General features: G+C 37.6%; 1 protein-coding gene across 2 annotated transcripts in view; it reads left to right on the top strand.

Moving 5' to 3' along the window:
- Positions 1 to 24,343, top strand: part of WWC3 (WWC family member 3) — a 106,141-nt gene that overhangs the window by 45,505 nt on the left and 36,293 nt on the right. For both annotated transcript variants that reach the window (XM_086609457.1, XM_086609463.1), the window contains exons 3-8: positions 262 to 465; positions 3,522 to 3,598; positions 6,268 to 6,347; positions 12,060 to 12,189; positions 17,652 to 17,801; positions 19,729 to 19,802. In XM_086609457.1, coding sequence (XP_086465583.1) covers positions 262 to 465; positions 3,522 to 3,598; positions 6,268 to 6,347; positions 12,060 to 12,189; positions 17,652 to 17,801; positions 19,729 to 19,802 — 715 coding nt within the window. The remainder of the gene's footprint in view (positions 1 to 261; positions 466 to 3,521; positions 3,599 to 6,267; positions 6,348 to 12,059; positions 12,190 to 17,651; positions 17,802 to 19,728; positions 19,803 to 24,343) is intronic.

The following is a 24,343-nucleotide window of genomic DNA, read 5'->3' as shown; positions in this document are numbered from 1 at the left end:
AAGGTTAGAGCCAAAACACTGTTTTCTTTGGGTTTGCTCTAGTTGGTAAAAAAAAAAAACAAACCAAACATTTAGATACCTTTTATATTTGACAAGATTTTTCCTTTTCTTTCACTCTGCATTCTTTCTTCTTATTATCCAGACTAGAGTGATTTTGAGCACTGTAGTGTTAGGCGTGCTAGTTGAGAATAGACCTTAACAAAATAATTTGTATTTTTTGCGATAGTGTCTTACAAGTCTTTTTTATGCTTTTCTCCTTAGAGCTCACGCAAATTGAGGACCCAAGGGAGCAATGGAGAAGGGAGCAGGAACGCATGCTAAAGGAATATTTAATAGTTGCCCAGGAGGCACTCAATGCCAAGAAAGAGATTTACCAAATAAAGCAGCAGCGTTTTGAACTAGCCCAAGAAGAGTATCAACAATTGCACAAAATGTGTGAGGATGACAGCCGTTCTTATGCCAGCTGTGAGTTTACTAGTCTTTTCTTGATTTACCTACTCTCACAATATGTAATGTAAGAAATAGTGTGAAATGTTTCCATCACCTGGTTCTCTTCTGAATGAAGATCCTGACTACAGAAGTGAGGCATTATCTTGTGGCTCTGCTATTCAGGGACTTCCATTTCCCATTAGTTCTGTTAGTATATGGCTTTTTAACATTAAACAAGGATATATCCCACCTAGCATCTCTAGCCATCTTGGAACCAGCTGTAGTCATGCTTTATGCAAGGCAACAAAGATAAGACTGAGTATTGCTGGACCAGCCACCTTTTTGTACTCCTAAATTCATAGTCTGTCAGCTTAGGGGAAGCCTTCTGCGGATCCATGGTCGTTTATCGACTTTTTATAAAGACTTAAGATATTGTGGTCAAGAGTACCTCTGACCACGAGGCAGAAAGTGATGTTTCTTTAGTGCACTTGATTCTTGAATGCCAGCCTCTGATGTTAATGCTGGTGGTGTACGTCATAGGGCCTTGATTTCCTAACCTTTTCATTCTTCAGATGTCTCAGGTAGCTTGGAGTAGATGATATACTTTTTGTAAAATCTGAAGTTGTTGCACCGCTGTCATGGCTGTTGGCTGGTGCAACTGGAAAAGATGTCTTTGCTGAAGTGTCAAAACAGTCTGGTCCAAAGTTTGCCAAATGGATACACCCACCAGCCACATGGAAACGTAGTGGAGTTTCACTGCACTGCTGGCTTTTCTGTGGCTGCCATGTGTACAGCCAGTGTTCAACTGCAGGATTTGCTGGTAAATGCCTAGTACTTGATAAGTATGAGAAGCTCTGCTTAGCCCTTTGAAAATGTTAAAGAAACTTGACCAGCAGGGGTTCAAAGCAGGCATCTGGATACAGATGTTTAGCTACTGATCCAGTGGTGTTTATTAATCCAAAGTAATTCATTTGTATGCCAAAATTATGAATAAAAGATGTTTTCTAGTGCTGAGGTGTTCCAGATGGTCCTGACCAAGTGTTATTTTACTGTTGTACTGGGATTATCTCATCTCTTTGATTAGTTTTAAATATATGTATTCTGTGATATAGTTAGTGACATAACTGAACAGATGTGACTAGTCTTATTTCTCCCTGTTATGTTGAAGTTTCTTAAGAATTATTGAAAGATTTTTTTTTTCTTAAGAAAGAGTTTTTAAAAAAGAAATTATTGTTTACAGACAATTAACTGTTCTTTAAAGACTTGGAATAGGGTAAAAGATAGTGTCATCAGTATTTTTTTAGATTATAAAATCTAAATTTCTATTTATTACAATAATTTTCTAGGAGCTTGGGCTTTTTTTTTTTAAATTTGCAGTAGTTCTGTGGGATACTTTGAATTACTTCAGGTGAATATGCAGAAAGAAACTTCTGTTGAAGAAGAAGAAAATATACTAGAAAAAAATGTAATCTGTTTTTCATATTTTTAGAGCTCTTGGAAAAGAAAGTTGCTTGAAGCAGCAACAAAATATCACTGAAAATGACAAAATTGAAGGTTATCTGTAGCATGAATGCAAATGCTATGTCAATTGACTTATGTTTCTCAATCTTTTGATAGATTTTTTTTTTTCAATTACTATTTTATTTTGGTTTAGGTGTATCTGTAGAATTGATAATGAGACACTAAAATCATTTAAGTAAAATCTTTCCCCTGTTTTGCAGTGAAAAAATATTTTGATTTTCTACAAATGTGTTAATATATTTTATATTAGTTTAAGGTCATATGCATCTGTTTTGAGAAAATGGGATGGGCTAATTAGTCAGATGATGTATTTTAAAAAAATAAATCCCTTTGGAGATTAATCGTGCTGTCAACTAAAGATTCCACAAGGCTTCTCCACTTGTTTTTCTTAGTTTGACTCCTTCACTCCAGTCTGGGATGCCTGCTTCTCCAGTTATCATACGGAAATCTTAAGCTCCTAATTCAAGTGCAATTAGATGGCCAAAGTTGGGTGCTTATATTGCAAATCTTCCTGCCTCCACTTTTTTTCAAATTATTGTTTTAAAAGAACTAAAACTTCCTAACTCTTTTCCTCCTCTTTGCTTGTGGGTGCTGCCATTGACTCAGTGTCGTGTGCTCATGAGTGGGAGGTAGTGTGAGCTCAGCGGTTGTGGGTTGGCAGGGAGGTGCCCATGCAGCAGTTTTGTGACTCAGTTGTGATCAGCACTGTTAAAAAAAAAAAAAAAAAAAATCCATAGAAAATCCTGGATTTAGAGAATTAGTCCAGGCATGACTACTCATTTTGGCAAGTTCCTGCACGCTAGACGTGACCTTGGCGTTGCAGTATTCTTTTGAGAGTCAAAAGGCTCAATGCAACGCAGACACGGATACGAGTTTCAAAGCAGCAGCCTTCAGCTCTACAGAGGGGTGGTAGGTTTAACAGCACAGCCCCATCCGCTCACATACCAGGCATTTTTCAGTGGGCCAGCGCTGCTGTGAATGGCTCACTCCATAAATCACGGTCGGTCTTGCCCAGCCTATCCTCTAGGACCTTTACTTCATCTGTCTAGGCTTTGGATTGTAATGCTACAGCTTGAAATCATTGTCTGACTCTAGATACACTGCGTTAAGAGCTGACTTGCCAGAGGCTGATCTGTTTGTCCGTTCCCTACACTGTTGCTTTAGGAGGCAACTTCTTGCTGTAGCTGATTGAAGTTTATTCTGACAGTAGTTTTGTTACTTTAGTCCCTATCACACTGTTAATTCAGCATACCTAGGAAGCAATTAGCAATTGTTAATGTTGCACAAATTGCTTGCATCAGTAAGTGCCACCATCCTGTCATGGAAGCTAGTTGCTTTTAGGCAATATGCAGTGCTGCTATATACAATTTTTGTTGTTGTTGTTCAGGGCAAAAATAAAAAATCAGACAGGCCATGGGTAATTCTTCAGTTGTACTTTAGTACAGAAGATTATTTTAAAACCTAGTGACTTGTAACATGAAGAATGAATGCAATGGTCTGTTAAATAGTGCCACATCTTAATGAGTGTATTAAAGAAAAAAAAAGTAAAATGCTGTTTTCCATCTGTTTAGCATTCTCTGGATTTTCAACTAATACCAAGTATGACCCATATCAGATTAAAGCAGAAATAGCCAGCCGTCGTGACAGAGTGAGTAATCTTTTTTCATTTCGTAAAAATACGAATTAGGCATGGGGAAGGGAGGGGGGAATATGTGATTTTCTTTTACCTTAGCATTTACACTGGATGCTGCATGTATTTTTAGAACAACTGCTTTTCTACCCTGACCTATTGTTCTATTGAAATAAGTCTATATTTACTGCATTTCAGTGACTTGCAAAGGAACGCTTTTTCCATATTAACAAGCGTAAAGATTTTTGTCACGGGTGTCAGAGGCAAACTCAGCCAGGCTTTCAGAAATTGCTTCCTGAAAAAAAAAAAACCACTGCCACAAGTAGTAAATACGCTGCAGCCAAATTAAGTGCAGTTCAAACCCACTGTCTTCATGTTTTCCCATACACCTGTTTTCAGGGGTGTTCCTTGGATGTAATTGAACTCTAGATTTAGCCATTTACTTGGAAATCTGTTCACAATTCAGTAGACATGTTGGTCAAATAGAACTTTTTAGCTGATTTGGCCAGACCTCCTCTGAGAGGAGGGGAGTTCAAGCATTCTGACAGAGATAGGCAGTTCTGTAATACAAATGTTCCATTTATATATGTATGTATATTTAAAACTAGAATCATGCTTTTGGTACTGTCTTTGCTGAAAGAAGAATAATTGACTTCTTGAATTTCTCCCACACTGCTTTAATGAAGAGCTGAAGTCTGCACGTTGATTTAAAGCAAAATGACATAGCAGTCATAAACAATTATAAAAAGTGGTTTATCATATTAAGCTCTAGAAACTATTTCTATATTGTATGTTTCTTTTTATTAATGGATAAAATGAGATTTAGCATGCCAGGCACTCAGCTTGCAAAATAAATACAAAATACGTATCTTTGCAGGATAGTGTTCCATTTTTGTTGTAGTGACCACTTTTCACATGAATGCCTCTGAAAATAAATCCTGTTCACCGCCCTTCAAAGGAATTTATTCTATCTGTATATGTTTACTACGTGCTGACTAGTGTTTGCTCGTTTTACATACCCTAAATGTCAGCATATTCTAAACATGAAAATAAGCGGTATTTATTTAAATAATAGTTTAAGAAAATAAACAAAGTCTTCACTTATATGACTAATTATCTCTGTTCCTGCATCTTAAAACGAAATGATCTCCTAAGCGCACAGGGTAACCTGTTCAACCAAATGTGTGCATAGGCATTGAATTGTTTCAGGTAGTAGAATAAAATGTGAATTATGAAGTGTTTGTGTGTATGATATCTGCAATGCATTTTTTCATTTTACTTTTGGTCAGTGTTGAAAGAGGTGATGAGGTTATAGCAGTCTTTGGGGGGCTGTTACAATGAGTTTTGAGGAAAGAGCAAGAATGTATGAGAAAGGGAGGGCCACGCAGGATCGTGAGTCTCTAGCAGTCCTGGTTTGCATCCTCAGAACTGCTGTGAAGCCCCCGGCTCTTGGAGTAGAGCTGACAAAATTAATCTGTGCCTGGATATGTAGGAATTTTCTTTTACTCTTTTTTAATAATATTTTGTCGTTTATCGACGTACATATAAAAATCAGGAGTGCTCTGGGTAAATTTTAGAAAAAGTACCAAGTTTGATAGCTTGAGAAGAGAGCTTTCTTATTCCATCCCTGCCTCTCTTTGGACTCTCAGTTCAGTCTTAGGCCTCACTACCACACTCTGAAACACCTGCATGCCCCCCGTTTGGCTATAGTCCCTTGAACCTTCCTCCTGCCATTGCCCTCAGGTATCTATCAGCTTTGGAGGACAAGAAGCTATTTCTTTGCAGATAACTCTTGGTGCTGATAGCACTCTTCTAAGGTGTGCCTAGCCTACTCAGGTAACGGTTTTCATAAAACCACAAAAATAAGTTTTTGGAGTCATTGCTGCCTCGTCGCTTTTGATTTATGCTTGCTAGTTGGATCAAGGTAATTGGTGGGAGGATTGAGAGGGCAGGACAATATGAAAATAACTAGAAAATAGTGCTGCCATTTCTGGGGTAGAGGCCAGTTCTGTTGCCAGTGATTTTATTTTCCTTGCTAGTTGGATCAAGGTAATTGATGGGAGGATTGAGAGGGCAGGACAATATGAAAATAACTAGAAAATAGTGCTGCCATTTCTGGGGTAGAGGCCAGTTCTGTTGCCAGTGATTTTATTTCCTTGCTAGTTGGATCAAGGTAATTGATGGGAGGATTGAGAGGGCAGGACAATATGAAAATAACTAGAAAATAGTGCTGCCATTTCTGGGGTAGAGGCCAGTTCTGTTGCCAGTGATTTTATTTTCCCAGATTGGAAAAATTAACAGCATTGAATGTTCAGTCTTTATTTAAGTTCAGTAAAGAGTTGAAGACAGTTGAGAGGTGTCTCTCTGCTGCAAGGGGAGAAGGAAAGTCACACGGATTGAAACTTGCTAGCTGTTAGCATAAGCTACTGGAGATAGAAAACGAGTAGAATAGATGAGGAAATTCATACTTTGAAAGCTGAATGTTGTAACCGCTGTTTGACTGGGTCTTATGATATTTCAGAAGTTCTTCTGTTGTTTTAATGCAAATTTTAAAGCAAAAAAAGAAGAGAACTTAGATTAGCACTTCCAATTTTTTATAGTAACTTAAGATTTTGTGTTTGAAAACCACTTTTATTATGAAAGTTTCTGTTACATATTATTACTTTAAATTATTTTGTTATATTCAGCTTTCTAGGCTAAAACGAGAATTGGCACAGATGAAGCAGGAGCTGCAATATAAGGAAAAAGGAGTGGAAACTCTGCAAGAGTAAGTTAAGAGTTTGTGGGAGGATATTTTTTTTCTTTATTTTATTTGCCTTGGAATGACTTTTTTAGAAAGACATTGCCAAAAAAAAAAAAAGGGTTGAAGTCTCTTAATTGCTTTGATTCAGACTTTCTGCTATGATAGCGACCTGGGGTGAGAACAGTGCGAAATGATGGAAGAAGAGTTGGATAGAACTGGTTAGAATGGTGATTTCCTAGATCCACATGCAAAAACAAATTTCTAGGTCCTGTTCTTTAGCTCTTCCTGAAAATGTTGTCAAGGTGGAATTAGATTTTGAAATACATTCCAAAAATTTTCTGGAGATACCCACTGTCTGGAGCACAGCCAGAAGCACCATGCAGTGGAGTAATTTTTCTCTGAACAGTACCAAGGCTTTCTGGCTGGGCACAATACTTCTCCTGGGGGGTAGACTGTACACCACAACACTGCTGCTTCTGTTTCCCTGATGGTGGGGCCATCTCATTCTGCACAGTATAACTTATTTGGGTGCTTACTGTAAATCCGACGGTCTGTGAGATCTTGGATTTTGTTGCATGTGTGCAGAATGAGGGCATGTAAATGTGACTCCTTGTCTTCTCCCTAGGAGGAAAGGTAGCTCAGAGCAACTTGCCACTGCTCCCAGGGCTATTAGGCAGCCTGTGCTCCGTTTCCTTTTTGCTCAGCATTGGCAAAAGTTGTGAACTGTTGTGGTGACTCTCTCCCTGCCGCTCTTCCTGCAGACCATCAGATGGGAACTGAGTGACTTCCATCTGTGTGCTGCTTAGTCACCTGCACACGTAGCACATACACGGGATGCCCAGTGGGATAGGGAGAGAGGTTACCAGGCCATGGAAAAGGTGGCAGGTAAACACAGGCTGTTGCAACTTCTGGACCTGTTCAACAAGGCCAGAGGCTAGACCATATGCTGAACAGCTCTTGCATTTGCCTTGGGCATGTGGACATGCTTTTAGAAATCTTGGCCATTTTTCCAGCGTGCATGTGAACGAACCGCCTAATGCAGGTGCTTTCTGCAAGCATTGGAACGGTTGCACGTCTAATGCATTTTGCAGCATAAGTACAGTGTCTGTGGAAATATTTTGAAGCTTTGGATTTATTGCCGTGGTGCTACAAAGCCTGGGTGCACACTTTGACTTCAGGAATCCTGGCAAAGTTCCAGGGATTCCAGAGCAGTTTGATTTTGATTGTTTTTACGTTAACAAAACAATACAAAGGGACACCTCAGATTTTACTTTTAAAGGAGAGGAAGGTACCCCATGCACTTCATATTGATTTGTTTGGTGGTTTTTTTTTTAAGCTTCCAAGATTCTTTTGTTTTATAATGTGTTCTGAAAGCTTCAGAGAAAAAAACTTGTTCAACCAAAATCCTTCGTTGGCAGGTATAAGGTAGTCATTTTCAGGCATAAATATATTTTTCTTCACTACATGAAGCATTTATAGGTAGTTAGGAGAATGGTTAATATATGATATTAACTGAAAGTTAGTAAAATAAAGCACTCAGTATATTGAAACAGCAAATATTTTAAGTGGTATTTTATGTATAATCAATGTTTTAGGATGGTGGCCTAGATACGTAAGCAGTAACAGAACAAAAGCAATTTTGTCTTAAGATTCTTAATCATATTTTCTTCAAGTGAGTAAGAATTGCCTTGCTTTTTTCTTTATTTGTTTTCCCTCTCCTGGTTATTGGATTATTTTAAGGGTATAGGTTCAATTGTTTTGTTAAAAGGACTAACAACTTGACTAGGATGATGAAAGTATTTGAAGGGCATTTGAAACTCAAGATTGTTTTAATTAATATTATTCATTTAAGATAGTCCAGCAAAGTAGTGCAACATTTTGAAAAGTAAAGTCTGCGAATGATTAAGAACGCAAGTGTTAGTCTTGGATTTTAGCCCAAGTGAAGTTGCCCATACTCCAAGATGGGGGCATAGGAGAGACATTCAGGAGAGGAATTATTTTAAAGCCTGTCTGATTAGTCAGTGGTCACTCTAACCATCTAGTGAAAAAGTTCAAGCATGACAACTCAGTGCTTCGGTGCTGCTCATTGCTGCTTTTGCTACAGTCACTCTCTGTCCCGTTGGTGCGCTGGGTGGCATTTGTGGTTGCTTGCTGAAGCTGGAGAGAATGTTTTGCCCATGCATTATCCGGGATTGCAGTGAACTTCTGCCAGTGTTTGTGCCTTGCTGAGCTGTGCTCTCTGCAGTGACTTCTTCACTTACGAACCAGAGGCTTGTGGATTTGGTTTTGTTTTGTATTTTTAAGTAACTTTTTAATCGCCTTTCTGGTGAGATATATGCTTTTTTTCAGTATTTTGCTTCTAGCAGGAGTGAGCCAATTTGAAGAGTATTTACACTGTCTAACAACTGAAGAGAGAAGTTTCTCTAGCCTCCTTGTGTAGTCAGCAGACAAATCAGGCTAAAAGCCTAACTGTGCTCTAGGTTGTCCCTGGGCAGTCTCTCCCCTACTCCTTGTATTTCTCAGAGAAAAGGGCCACTCAAGTCAAGTACCAAAGCTGAAGTATTTTACTTTTTGGATATCCACAAAGTAAGTGTACTGTCTGAAAAGAAATTCATTGCTCCTTCTTTAAAACAAAAAGTCTGGCCCCCTGCTTAGAAAAAAAACCCTTTTCTTACATCTCAGACATTTCGCTTTTTTGTTACCTTTTCTAAATTTTTGTAGTGCATAGTTTTTCTTCCTTCTCGTGCTAGGTCAAATCTTCAAATAACTGCCAAACTGAGAATGGCATGCATCCTGTTCAGCTGTTTTAAAGCCATGTTCTTCATTTTATTTCAAGTACAAGCCAAGAACAATATTAGGAACTGTCACACTTTGGGCTTTACATCTGGCTGAACGTTTGCTTTGAAAGACTGACCAGAATGGCATTATGAGCAGGTATCAGAACCTGCTGCCATGAGACTTCCTCTGCAACCTCTGCTGGGTATAGCTCTCAGAGAAAAGACAAATTTTATGGTGAGGGTGGTTAGGTTGCTCAGTATTTCCATCATTTTATGTTGCTGTCTGATTCAGATGCCTTTGTTAAAATGCGAATCTCTTGCATTGACATTTTCCATGTACAGTGTCTGCCTTGGACTGTGTTTTGTTTTCTGTTCTTTTTAATTTTAGTAAAATGGCTTAGCCATCTTTGAGGAGAATAATAAAAATCACAAAACCACAAAACAACTAGAGAAAAGTAGGATTTTGTGGGGGGAGAGAGGACTGAGTTTTTTTTTTTAATAGCTCTACAACTCCAATACAGTCAGAATTTCAAATTTTGTAGTGCTGCAGCTCTTTCTTAGGGCTTTATTTTCTACAGTTTCATCCAGATTTGGCGATGCCTTTGGGCATCAGTCTGGCCACTGGAGATATTCTAGAGGTCTCCATTTAAAGCTTGCAAAGATCCCACCCTGCACAGTGGTGTTTCTTGGCCTCCACAGGCACCTTTGCCCCAATGTGCCGCTGATCCTGTCGCAGTCCAGGGTTATAGGGTTAAAGATGAGCCTTTCCTGGAACAAACTCTTCCTCTGACCTGGCAGCAGGGACTGAGAATGAGGAGCAGTTCCTCCTCCCCTGTGTTTTCAGTGACCCTTCTGCTGGAAGGCAGGAATTTTGGAGGAAGAAGGCGTTTAGCATTTAGCAACAAAGGAAATGGAAACTCAGCCAGTTGGCTGCCAGAGAGCTGAGTGAACACTGAGAGAGGTTGGGAGAGATGGGGAATTAGGACTGACTAAACAATTCATAGCTGCAGACTAGTTTAGAGGATATGAGACCTGACAAAGACTTTAAAATTAGATTAACTCAACTACAAACTTAGGCTTTGGTGAGGATGGGGGAAGTCTTGCATATCTGAAAACACATGGAGGAAAATAGAGGAATGTGGAAACTGCCCTATAGGACTGAAACTATTGCAAGTGTATTAATAGTCTGCGTATCCTAGAAACATCTTCCTCAGAAAATGTATACTATATTCATAGTTTTGAGTACTAGTTGAATGTTCTTTCTATTCATACAAAGGTCTAATCTGTATTTGTAGCATGCTATTTTCAATTAATAAAATGGAAGATTCCTGTTAACTTTGTGGCTTTCAAAACTAGAGCTTTATGAAAGGAGAAAAAAAAATTAACAGACGATAAATAACAATTTTGTAAGATGTTTAAGTCGGTTTGGGTTGACAGCAATACTGATTTAAGCTCAGATATTTCTGGCAGTAGAAACTTTTCTGATTCTTTCCTTAAACAAATATCAATTCATAAGTTGGGCTCCAAAGTGACGTCCAGGAACATGAATATGTGGGTAACTGGACAAAAATCTGGTTGAAATTAAATAATTTCCTTTTCCTGAAATGCCACCTTGGACCTGGCAAACAGTATAATGAGCAGTTGTGTAGGAGGCATTTTCTGGTCTAATACTTGGGTGGAATCTATGTTCTTAACATTAATGTAACCTTCAGATAAAACCACATGTTATCTTTTTTCATGAAACTTTTAGTGAATTGGATTAGTTGTTTTACCATGGCTTTATCTAATCTTTTCAGGATTTTAACTAAAAATTAGTGAAGACTCAAGTAAACACCTTAAAAGGAAAACAAAACCAACCCAAGATAAAAATATACGCCAAGTTTAATTCACATGACATTTAAGTCCTTTCTAGTTCTTGAAAACCAAAGATCATAGACACTTATATTTTTTCTTATGCAACTTGGGAAAATTGTGTTTAAATAGAAAGCTGAAGTTCAAACTTACTTTGTGTTGTCTCCAAAAACAGGAACTGTCAGAAAAATCCAGACAAACCGAAACTGTAAATACCCAACCTGAGGTTTTTTCCTAAATATTCTGAGCTTCACAATAAAACCATAGGATATTCATTCAAACCTTTTGATTTTTCATTTTAATATTTTAATTTTAAAGCAAGTAATCCGCTGTAGGTGGAATTTCACTGGTTTTGTTTAACTGGCAGAGCATGCTAATATAATACCTATGTTGAAATGTTTAGCTATTCTCAATATTTTAAATAGAGCTCGAGTATTCTTGTCATATATATATAGCATACCCTCTCTTACTATGTCTTTTTATAAACTGATGTCTTTTGTAATGACTGATGTATGTTTTATTTAATTCTGTCATCCAGAGACACCTTATCCTGGAGGTGTTTGCTCTTAACATTGGCTTCGGGACCATTACACATACCACCTTTTTTTCTGTATGCACACTTTCTATGCTAGATTAACAGGAAAATTGAGGGTTTCATGCTTTAACAGGAATTTAACACAATTTTCAATCACTGCTGTGGATACCCTGTTAAAATCCTATAGCCGTTTGTTATAAATCCAAGACCAAATGGTGGTTCTAGTTCTGCAGAATCTCTGGTCTAGTTCTTTGTCTATAAATCTAAACAAATTATCAAGATGATACACTGGTCTACTTTTGTTGCAGGAAACAGCTCACAGATATTGCCTGTAAGTAAACTGTGTATTAGGACATTAAATCCAGAAAATTTGTTGATTCTTCAGAACCTGGGTACATAATTGCATTGCTTTGTCTTTAGAGTGCATTGAGCACTGAGTGCTTCGTTAATTCCAAGTAGAGTATCATTTTATTCCTGGAAATAAAGTGGTACATGAATAAACAAGAGGTCCTAATGTTTGTGCTCCTTCTAATTATGTGAAAATTCCTGAACTTGTCTTAATCTTTTCAACAGGATTGATCGTAAGATGTCAAGTGCTCATACAAATTATAGGCTGGATGAAGCACAGGCTATAATGAGTGAGCTTCGAACCATAAAGAAAGCTATATGCACAGGTGAAAAAGAAAGGCAGGACCTTATGCAGGTAAAAAATAAGCTACTGAACAAATAGGTGCTAAAAGTAATAACCTACCTCTATTTTGTTGTTTGTGATTGCACTGGGGTTACCAAGTTTAAATAAGGAAGTGGGGTGGCCGAAGTTGATTCCTCCATTTTATAATTGCCAATAGTAGGCAGCTCGAAAGAGGTGAGTAGTCTATACTGTGAACATAAGACTTCATATGCGTTTCGTATTTTTGTCTTAGATAATGTACTATCCTCACATTTAGATCAATGTCTTTATTGAATATAGCTTTCTATTGCTGCTGACAATATCAAAGACTGCTATGGAGTAGTTATGCTGCATTTAAAAAAAAAATAAGTCTTTAAATTTTACAGTATTTGTTTTTCATTTTGTTTAATGTGTCCTTGTATTGCCTCTAATGAAGTAGGACTGAGAATTCATGTGCTAAAATGTTTACTGGTTTGTCTACCGTGTTTTTGTCTTTTATAAGCATTTCACAAAACTGGATCTTTATGTCACTATGCCACGGTTTGACAGTTCTCCTTTTTCTTCTCCAAACTCTCCTCTTAATACCCATATCAAGACACACGTTAATTTCAAATGTTCTAACAAACCCCTCAAAGAATATGATTAAATACAATCTTTACAAAAAACATTGTGCAAGTTTTAGATTATTTTATGTGTCAAAGCACAAGGATTGAGGGGAGATACATGCCTGAGTAGTGACCTAACTTTTGAATGGATTCTGCATCCTGCTTCGAGCTGTCAGTTGCTGTGTCTGCATTGTTAACATGATGGGAACTTGATCAAAGAGCCACAAGCCTCTACCACCACAGGGACTTCAGTATAGACTTGCCCAAATACGCTGCAGCTATAGAGGGATGACAAGGACAATTCTCTTTATCCAGTCTTCAAGCTGCTATACCAAAAAAGACATCTTTATTACCTAGATTTTTCAGACCATGCTAAATTAATGTTAATTCAAATATTTTCTTTTAGGTTTCTCTGCAGTAGTGTTTCTCTGGTATTTTTTCATAAGATATGGCTAGCTTGTAATCTACATATAATGAATTTCCATAGTTATACAATTATTCAGTCTCTAAAGCATTACCCAAAGGTCAGCTGATGGACCACAAATCCTTGTTCAAGTAGACAGAACACTTAAGTCACTATGAAAAGTTTCTGCCTTGGCAACTTTTAACATATTTGATATTTTGTGTTGGCCAAGTTTTAAAGTGATTCTTAGTCTTCCACATGCCTGGCTAGCAAGAAATGATTAGGAAGGCTGTTCTTTATGGATGCAGTGACGCACATTTTAGGAAACTAACTGGTAATTTAAAGACTTGTGTGTGAGATCTTGGAACTGCTTAACTACTGGCTTGTTTTGACTCCCCCACTAGATTATTTTCCCTCCCTCTCTTTTCCTTACATTTTCAGTCCTCAGTGGTGCTAAATCCAGCTGTAAACATTGAGATGCCTTGAAAATCCTATCTGTTAAACCAACTTTAAGTGCACTTGCAGTTTCTTTGAATATAGCGTTGAGGGAGTTGGAAGTCTAGGATCAAGCTTAGCATCAAGGATTGGGCAATGCTGGCAGCACCAGAACGTAGAGGTTGCACAAGACAGAATCGAAGTGTGTTGCCATCCTCCTTCATGGGCCTACGTGACATACAAGAAATAGCAGTCTAGGAGGTATCATTTTTGTAATTAATCACAATCTCTTGTGATAGCATCCAATAATAGACACATAGTCTAGGAGAATCTAGAAAACAGTTGTTCCACGCGGGCCTAGCATGTGAAACAGTTCTGCATGTTTTGTTTCAATTGTAATAAGGCATTAAATGTCATAGTTTACAAGATCTACTGTTGTAAAAATTGTATATTTCTGCCAACTTATTGTGCTCTGCAAAAATATCCAACTTTCTGCCTGATTTTTTTTTTTTAATTTTGACCAAAAAAAATTAGTTTACTTTTGTCACTAAATATTTCTGTGCTTGTGCTTTGCCTTTTTATAATTAGTTGAAGATTATTGTTATGGATTTATTTGGCTTTGTCAAACAAGTGCAAGTCTATTTTAAGTATCTTTCTAATGAGCTCAGAATTTGATTTTTAATTTCCTATCAATTTTGAAATTGATCTGTTCTCAAAAATGCTACATTTTAAAGATGTTGGTAAGACAAGCTTTCTTATGAAAAATTATTGTTTTGAAAGCTGTTTATAGAAAAGTTTGAAGTATTGTGTAAGCAGCTGGGGATTTGTTTCAGAGAAAGGAAATAGACAATTTCTTACTATTTCTTAGTTTAAATCTGGCCAGTGTAAGCAACAGAACTAAACATAGTAGAAGTGACTCAGTCTTGTGTAGGTGCTTGGAAAATTGTAGCTGTCATAGAAATATGACAATTGGATTGAGTTGTGTGAGAGAGAAGACTGACGAGGGAAGGAGAGGGTGGTCAGATTTAAACTGGGTGCTGCGGTTACAAATAAAGTCAAATATGCAGTGTCACCGCTCCAAAAAAAGTGAGTGAACTTTTTATATAAGATTGAGTAATGAAGGTGTGTGGTTAGATTCCTGAAAACTGTGTGTCTCTCCACCCCTTCTCACCCCATCCTTTTCATACTTTTGTTTCTGTTCCAGTATGTGCATATGCTTTTAAAATGTGTCCTTTATTCTTAGGAACTATTGGAGTTTGGGGTTTTTTGTGGTTTTTTTCCTTGCTTGTTTTTTTCCTTTCTTTTCTTTACTACTTAAATAGGTTAGACAGGAACTGCACTGAAATTGTATGTGGCAGAGAGCTCCCAAATCAGATAGCAACAGATCAATGATGAAATAACAGTGCTCATTTTTTCTCTTTTTTTGGGTAGATTTGGGCTGGTGTGCCTAGAATTTCACATCCATATGATAGGCTGGTCTGACAGTTTCTGTGTGATTGCCGTAAACAATCCATAAACCTTAGATGAAAGATGGACTCCTCTGTGTAGCTGGGGAAGATATTACTCCTAGCAGTTAATGTAAATTGTTTCTATCTAAAAGTATGCTATTATAATTTTTCATGTTAGGATTGCTGGAGGCTGTGCTTTCACTCATCTGACTAGGACTCAAAGCATATACATTTATCCTAGAGTATAGTCACCTATGCACATCAATGTAAGTTAAAGTGATGCTGCTACTTGGTGATTGCCACCTGCCAAATGCTGTGTAATTTTGAAGTAGCATGCAGGGTTCAGCAACTGTGCTCGGAGAGGAAGCCTGGCCAGCAGCCAAGCAGCCCTTCGTTACCTGCCAGGGAGATGCTGGAGGGTGTCAGGAGCACAGCAGGAATGCATGAAGTAGCTGAAATATAGGAAGAAGTTTAGCTTTAAGGTTTGACATCAGGACCTTTTGTATTACCTATGCCTGTAAAATAATAGGTGTTAGCCAAAAGTGCCAGATGGGGCATAGTGTATTTTGGAGAAACCTCAGGCTTTCTGTGTCCTCAGTTTTTGTTCGTGTCACTGGCTCAGCTTTACTGGGAAGAGGACAGATTAGATGTTTGATGTTTGTGTAGGTGTTATTTGAAATTATCATTTCCATGTCATAAACCCACTAGGGATCCATCTTGATCTTCCACACAGCAGGAGACTGACAGGACTGGATGGTTTCCAATGGGTTTTGAAGAAGCGCATTGGATGGGACTCTGCAATTTTCATGAAGTGCAAGACACTCGGGTTTTCTTTTGCCACGTTGTGGAGCAGTTCATTTTGCAACAAGCATAAAGAGACGCTAGCTAGGGACTTCTCAGCAACGTAACTTGAACTTAGATTTGGCTTTCTGAGGACTGATAAGAAACTATTTTGTGTGTCCTTCATACTAAGAGGGACGTACTAGGTACCTACATCTCTCCATGCTTTTCCCCAGTAGGAAGAAGGCAAAGTGCACGTGCTCAGAGGGGTGGCAGGGAGGAGCAGAGACCCCCACTCTTGTGTCTAGGCAGCCTGCCTGTTCCTTCATCCTGTACCAGACTGAGTGTTTTCCCTCTTTTTCATCTCTAGCAGAGGCAGGCATGAGGGAGGGACCAATGTGTAATGAGAATGAAGGGACAGGCTATGTATGATGGAAATGGAGACCACCAGAAAAAGCTGCTTTTTCTAGCTAGTTTCAGGTCTGCTGCAATTCCTATGGATACTTCCTAGGCTCTGAATCTGAATGCCTTCATCTTCAAGGTGGTCTTGCCATTCTGTAAGCAGCAACCAGTTGCTGTTATGCAGGTTCGTCGTCTTGATTCCGTTAGTTGGATTTATTGTAAGAAAAGGTAGCGTTACTGTCTTATCCATTTTAAACTGCACTTTGAGGAATTGCCTGATAATTGGATATGCACAATAACTGGGACTTGTTGCAAATCACCAGTTGTCAGAGCCACTGAGATTCCTGAGGGCCGGCTGTTTCCAATTGCAGTGCTTCAGATTCATCTCTGATTCTGTAGTTCAGACACTAGGGTAAGCAGTTTTGAGAGTTTTTGTGTTTAGTTTTAGAATCAAATGATTTGAATATGTTATAATTTATAAATTGATACAGCTCTTCAAATTTCTGAGAAGTTCTTTTCACATCATTTGATTGTCCTTTTATCTTCTGTTGAGGGAGCAGATTTTTTTTCTTTTTTTTAAATGTTCTTTTGATGCAGAAAGCTCAGTGTCTCAGTCATAAATGATAGCCTGCACCATGATTTTGTTATTAACACTACATTATCTCTATTTTTGAAAACTAGAGAATGCACAATCAGAAAATAAAAGCAATGTTAACAATTTTATCTTTCTTTTTTTTTTTTAAAAAAAAGGAATTATAAGAGCCTGTCAATCAAGCTCTTATTGTCAAACAAATTCTTATTATTTTGTGTGATTCTGTCTTGTGTGATTCTGTGTGTCCCTTTTGGACTGCTTGAAGTCTCTGCTTTACCCTCACGGTTTGTGTCATTGTCTAGACATCTCAGAGATGCCCTTTGCTTAACCCAAAGTGTAAAATATCTCTGACTATGTGAACCTTGGGTAAGGGAGCACAGGGGTGAAATCAGCTGTCATAAAAATACGATCAATACAAGGTATTCATGAAGTTGGATGTGATAGTGGCTAAGGAATGTAACCTGTGGAGAAGATGGCAAAAGGACAGGTGAATCATATTTGTCTTCTCTATCAGCTAACATGAAAGTTGACAGCTGCTACATTTAAATAACTGTAAACCATATAAAATCTAGAACATTCAAGATGTAAACCAAACAATTTAAAAAAAATTGTTTTCTGTTAGATGCATCTTTTAAAAGGAGAGGTTTATTTCAAAGCAAAGCTTGTGTATGTTAGTAACACTACGATGAATTTCACTTCTGTAAATAGCCCTTTATAGGCAAGCTACCTGTCATGTTTTTAAATAGATTTTTTTTTTTTATATTAACAAAATAATTATTAAAATAAACTTTTCTTAATTATTATTATTTTTTGAATCTCTTCTCCTGTAGAGCCTGGCCAAGTTAACAGATGGATTCAGAAATAGTTGTTGTATTACAGATTCCCTGCAGGATCTCCAGCACAATTCTAGTTCGCTCAGCGACTCCTGTTTACCTCAACAACACTGCGATGCTTGTTCTCAGACTGACATCACTGGAGAGGTATGTGTTCCTATGCGAGACGTTTGCTGCAGAAAATAAGCTACTTTTGTACTGTAGTGGTACATCGTTATTTCCTGGTTTAATTTAAGAGGTGTTGGCTGTAGGAGAATGAAAAATTCAAAGACATATTGATGGTGAAGGAGTTACGTTTGCTTATTGTTTTCAGAGTGTGTGAGCCAGAGTAATGAGTGGTAGGCTTTGCAGTTCTGCTACTTGAGTGTGGCACAGGGACATAGTGATGTGCTCGCAGCCCAGTGGCAGATAAAACCAGCTCCCAGACTCAGCCAGCCTGGCAGAGCACTTCTTGCATCATCACTTTGGTGACTGCAGGTTCATCAAGAGCTAATAGCTCTTGCTGAGATGTCCACAGACCTCTTCTCTTCTTGTCACCAGCTCTGACTTACTGCTACTTGTAGTGATGCAGGAGGGAAGAAAATGCTTTGGCCAGCTTGAAGTTGCAGTAGAGTCCTGATTGTGCAGTAGTGTGCCATGTTAGTATTTTGGTAGTAGTGATTGATGGATTTTTTTTTTTTTTTTAAATCTTGTTTTTTTTCATGCTTGTTATCATCCTTCATGCATATCAAAGATGTAGGGTAGATCTCTGTTCCTTTCTCCTGTCTGAGACAAGGGAAGTATTTGTTAGTCCCAAAGTACGTTTCTTAAAAGCTAACAAAACTTCTGTTCTAGTCTGTCATACCTGTATGCTCAAATGTGCCTTTAAATGTGGTATTTGAGAAGAAAATATTATCGTTCCTCGGAAAATAGTTCTGTGTGAATGAAATTGTAAATTCCAAATAATAAAGATTTGGCTTGCACTATGGGAGCCTAGCTGTTCTTGAACAATAAAACATTTACTCCTGTGGTTAGGATTAACAACAAACCAAGAAGACAACCCATTTGTAATTTGGTAGTACAATAGTTTGGATGTTACCTCACATTGGGTTAGAAATTTTTATTGAACTATGTAACTTTTTAATCGTAGGAGTTTATCATCCCATTTCTCCTCTGTTGTTGTCTTCCACTGATGACTAGTTGCCAAGTTGGATGTCTTCAGAGGGCCTCTACAGAGGAGGAAATCTGTGTTTTTAGGAAGATGGACTCCTAAAGCATCTGACGAAACCTAGTCAACACCAGACTGTCTTTCAGTGTGCTAGACAGATGGTGCCTTTGAGATGTCATTTTTCAGACTGGTGGTCGATGCGATTATTGAATTCCAAAATGAATTACCAAAAGCAAGAGAGCAGTGTTTTCCCATTCGCAATACATACTGAGTGCCATCCAAGACAAGCCCAATATAGTCTGAAAATTGTGTTTATCAGGTGCAGATTTTTTGTTAGGAAAATAAAATGCGTAATGATATTAATTGTTTTCCTTAAATGCACTTAAACAGGGACTTGGGGTTTAATTATTAGACCATATGCAAACTTCTGAAGAGGGGAACTGCTGATCACTGGTTCAAGAATCAGGTGATGTTTTTGTAATAGTGTTTAAAATGCACTAATAATCCAAGTGCTGGGTACCACAACACTGTACAGTGAATATAATCAGAATTACTTCTAATTAAACTATCCATAAAACAGCTGTATAAAGAAGTAAAATATTTCAATTAAAAATACTCTTTGCGTTTTAAGCTTGGATGAAATTGAAAGGCTTTGAGCATTTATCAAAGTTTCTATTTGCTAACCCTTGATCTCCAGGATCATAATTGATTGAAAGGTCTCATTTATCTTCTGTATTTCTAGCAATAAACCAATTTTGTTTTTCTAACGCATAAAATTGATTTTCATTATGTTATTACTTAAAGCACTGAGTTTTTTTGTGAATCCAGTAAGTGAGACTAATTTATCCCTTTATTGTGAGAGTGTTTTAAAAATCTCTTTTCTCCCTATGTTTTCCCCCCTCTCCTTGCTCTTCAACTCCACAAAAGTTTGGGTTTGATGACAAAACAAGACTTGTAGACAAAGTAAGACTGAACTGGCAGTATGAAGAGGCCAAGAAAAGGTAATTAAATATGGTTTTTATTTTTACTCTTGTGATTAAAGTTTTCAAAGTAGAACCGGAACCAGCCTCCTAGCTGAAATGTCTTTAGGAAGACTCATTTGCTTACTATTTGAGTAGTTGACAGATAATAAAAAGCTTAGGTAAACATAAGACTTTATCATAAGTTTATTATATTTGTTTGTTTGCAGAGATAAAGCTAAATGTTAGCCCTGTTCTACACTTACATAAACACGAAATGGCAATAGTTTAATTGAACTGTTTTACACTTCCCCCCCTTCTTCTCAAACCTCAATATAAACAGGCTTTAAATTTACATTTATCAGCCTGGTCTGTCAGTACATTCCAAGCTTTGCATACCTGTGTTCTAAGTTCTGTGTACTTAAGCCGTGAACTCAGTGTGAAGAAAGAATACAGAACTTCCTTTGAAATAAATGAACATGTTCAGGGCTGAACAAAAGGATACATAAAAATAAATATTGAGATTGAAAAAAATCTGACGAAAATTATAATAAAAAAATTACTTGATATAGATTAATTCTTCACTACGTCCTTCTGTGTAATTGCTTATCATAAGTATTTCTTATGTGAAGGCCAGCCTTGCAGTGTTTTTTCATGGCTTTGTAAAAGTTATCTGTTCTTATTTAGTACTATTTTAGATATTGTATCTGCTAGTGTAATTTAGCAGGTCCTTGTTTAACTCGTTGTTTTCAAACTATTTGCCACATATTCAGGATGATAGTGTAGGTGTAAATGATGGCTTGAACACAGTAATGTTATGCACTTATGACTATTTTTTGCTGATAGAACATTCTCTTATTAAAATTGACTGACACTTTGAAGATTCTATGTAGTTAGCTTTGAAAACCGTAGGTTTTAAAATATTAAAAAGTTAGGATTTTTCTTTTTTCTTTCCAACTTAGTCTGTTTTGCCAGTTTTCTACATCTCTCAGAACAAGGGTTAAAATGTTCAATACTTTTGCATGTTTTTTCATATTATGGTGACTTTTTTCTTTGGGGGAAACCATAATGCTGTCATAAGTCTTGGCAGGGATTGGAAGCTTTATAGGCAGTTCACCATTTTGTTGTTCTTGGATAATTTACCCACATTTGGACGTGATACAAGCTTGAAAAAAAAAAATTAAATTAGTGCAAGCATGTTAGAGATACACAGCTAAATCTTCAGGATTTGTAACTGGAATGAAAGTCTGCATTGTAAAATACTGCATGTGAATACCAGTGACTATTACCTAATAAAAGGTTAAATAATTGGGAAAAAAAGGGCAAAACAAAAACTTTTCAGTGTCCTGTTTGGTCCCAGGCTTAACCCTTAGCACTTAGTTCAGTGATAATTTAGGGATTCATGACAGTTGCTGAAAGGAGGAGGATAGAATTTAGTTTTATACTGTTTAGTTTAGCAGAGCCACTGGTGCTGTGAAGATTGTTTTAAATGTTTTTAATTTGATTTTCTGACATACCTTTTCTAAATGTTTTTCGAAACAATTATCTCAGATGTTAGGGAAAAGAGAGTGCTGGGAGTTTTTTTGGTGGGGTGTTCTTTTGTTTATTTTTTTTTTAATAGCAGAAGTATTTCTCAGCTGGAAATACCGAACTTTTGTTTATGTGTGGAATGCAGTATTTCTGAACATCAGAAGTGAGCTGGGGTTTGATGTTAATTAAGTGTAGAAAAATCTGGGTAACTAACCTTCCAACTATAGAATGGTAATTGCAGTAAGGGTGGTTGTGCTGTCCCGGGATAGCAACTCTGACAATGATCCGTTATTTAGCAAAAGCATGTTAGTTGATTTAAAATAGTAGCCTTATTCTGCCCAGTATGTTGTACAAAAGTAATCAGCTTTCAGCTTTTGAGTGGAACTGCATAAAGCTCATTGCCCCTACCAGTTATCTCTGTGGTTGCATTCTTCATTTATCATGCATTCCTTCCCCTTAGCTTGCTGGAATTTCTGTAGGGCTTTTGTCTCTACTAAATATCTTTGTGTTCGTTCTCCCTTGGCTGGTGAAATATCTACTGTTACTGCACAGTGTGGGTGATGGAATGTGCTGCGATGGATTAAAATCTACAAAGTAGAAAATTAAAATGCTACAGTATGTCATAAGTGTAAAGTGGTATAGTATGACTTGTCAAACGGGGTGTGGAAGCATATAGCAAATAAGTAGAACAAACTGTCTTATTTTTGAGTTTTAATGGGAGACTTTTAAAATTCACTGCAGGAGAAAAGTATGTCTTTTCCCTTAGAGAAAAGCAGGAAAAAAAGCCACACAAACTGAAAGGCAGTGTATTGCACTTCAGTTACTCTTGTGAATCTAGCTAGATCATACAGCTCTAGATACAAGCAGAATATTTGCCATATGTAGTAAAGAAGTTTTTAAAAATAAAATATGTTCTATATGTTATATGATATCTTAGCAAGGAAATGCAATGTTGGGATTTCTGAATGAACTGTCTTAAGGTAATTCAGGAGATGAGATCCCAGTGATAGTAGAAAAGTTGACTTATACTCCCAAAATATCTCTCCTCCCTCATAAAAGATAATTTGATTTTAATTCCTCCTTCAGAAATCTAACTACTGAGTGGTTTGGCCTTTGCATAAATTAAGATGTTCACACAGCTTTATTTTCCCTTCAGTTTCCCACTGGAAGGAAGTTGAATAATTTGCAGTTTAATTTTTCCCATGGGTATTTCAGATGTTGTGAGCTGTGGCTTCTGACATCTTCAGCATGCTGATGAAGAGGTCTTCTCTCTGGTGTCTGATCAGGCTCTGGGAGAAGGTGTATAAATTCTACTTTTTAACTCGCCAGTCATGCTGAAGAGAGACTCAATGACTTTCCTTCTGCTCTTTTACTCTTCTCTTCTCCCCCCCATTATTTTTAAATAAACTGTACCTTATTTCTGTGAAATTTCCTCTCTCAGATCTGTCAGTGTGGCCCTCCAGAGAAGCAGGAGGGAGGGAGGATGGTCTTTTTGAACAGAGAGCCCCAAGCTGCCTGGATAAATACCGCTTTTAGTTTCAGTTGCTATTTCAGTGAGACCACCTCTCATGAAAGCATTTGCACACTGGAAAGTGTACCCCTCGAGCACTTTTCTGAATAGACCGTTTCATAGAAAGAGGAATCAAAAGCAAATTGTTTTTCTTTGATAACTCTTAAGTTTTGCAGTTCTGTGTAATGACTCCGTGAAGTATATTAGCAAGTGATCATGAAATGTCACTGCTGCAGTGCCTCATATCCTCTGAAATGTATTAATCAATAGATGAAAAACAATCCGTCCAATAAGGAGCACCAAAATTTTAACTGTGATTTTTAAATTATTTTTTTTTTTCCAGTCTAACAGTAGCTGGCTTGAATGAACTAATACATCCAAGCACCTTCAACCAGCTTATCTAATTTGGATGCAAAAGCAGTAACTTGTTTATGCCATCTGTAAATTTGAATTCAAAGATGTTGTTTTTCAATTCAGTTGTTTAAATCATGCAGTGGCTGTCAACAGATTTATTTTAGCCTTGAAAAAGCTGCCTTCTCAGCTATGCTTAATGTTTCCACGTTCCCTTTAAGAATGTTACTTCTTTATTTTCAGTATAGTTGCTGAATAGTTACTTAGTTGCTAACTTGTGTCATTACTGAAATTAATTTTCAGTTGGACTTCTAAAAGCACTGGCACAACCCGTAGCGTGTCAGATCAATCTATGCTTGTACTGACAAAATATATGTTAGTTAGATATTGATAGGACCATTCCAGTACAGATACAATAACATAGTCAAGTACTTTCCTGTTAAAATTCATCTTGTGTAGGCAGGTTTAAAGGTGTAATTGCCTAATTTCTAGTGGAATTCAGTGGATTTAACCTCCTTGGTAGTGCTCCATGCGATAAAGCCCTGGAGGGACTGGGAGCCCAAGATTGCTGGTTGACTTTCAAGGATCATCTCCTCCAAGTTCAAAGGCATTGCATCCCTAAAAGGAAGATATCAGGCAAAAACACCACGAGACCTATGTGGATAAACAAAGAACTCCTGGCTAAAATCAAACATAAAAGGGGATTACACAAAGCATGGAAGCAGGGACTGGTAACCTGGGATGAGTACAAGGAAGTTGCTCGTGTACTCAGAGACCAGGTTAGAAAAGCTAAGGCCCTGACAGAGTCAAATCTGGCCAGCGATATTAGAAATAACAAAAAAGGATTTTATAGGTATGTGAGAGAAAAAAGGAAAATGAGAGAGAATGTGGGGCCCCTCCGGAAAGATACGGGTGACCTGGTTACTGAGGACGTGAAGAAGGCTGAAATTTTCAACAACTTTTTTGCCTCAGTCTTCACTGGCAACCACTCAAACCACACCACCCAAATCACAGAGGATATTGGCTGGGTCTGGGAGAGTGAAGAACCACCCAGGGTAGGAGTAGACCAGGTTCGGGAACACCTAGAGAACCTGAAGGTGCACAAGTCCATGGACCTAATGAGATACATCCACGGGTCCTGAAGGAACTGGCAGCTGAAGTTTCTAGGCCACTAGCCATCATGTTTGAGAGG

This window comes from Tauraco erythrolophus, chromosome 1 (genome assembly GCF_009769465.1).
Source record: "Tauraco erythrolophus isolate bTauEry1 chromosome 1, bTauEry1.pri, whole genome shotgun sequence".
NCBI lineage: Eukaryota > Metazoa > Chordata > Aves > Musophagiformes > Musophagidae > Tauraco > Tauraco erythrolophus.
This window is presented reverse-complemented; position numbering and strand designations above follow the sequence as displayed.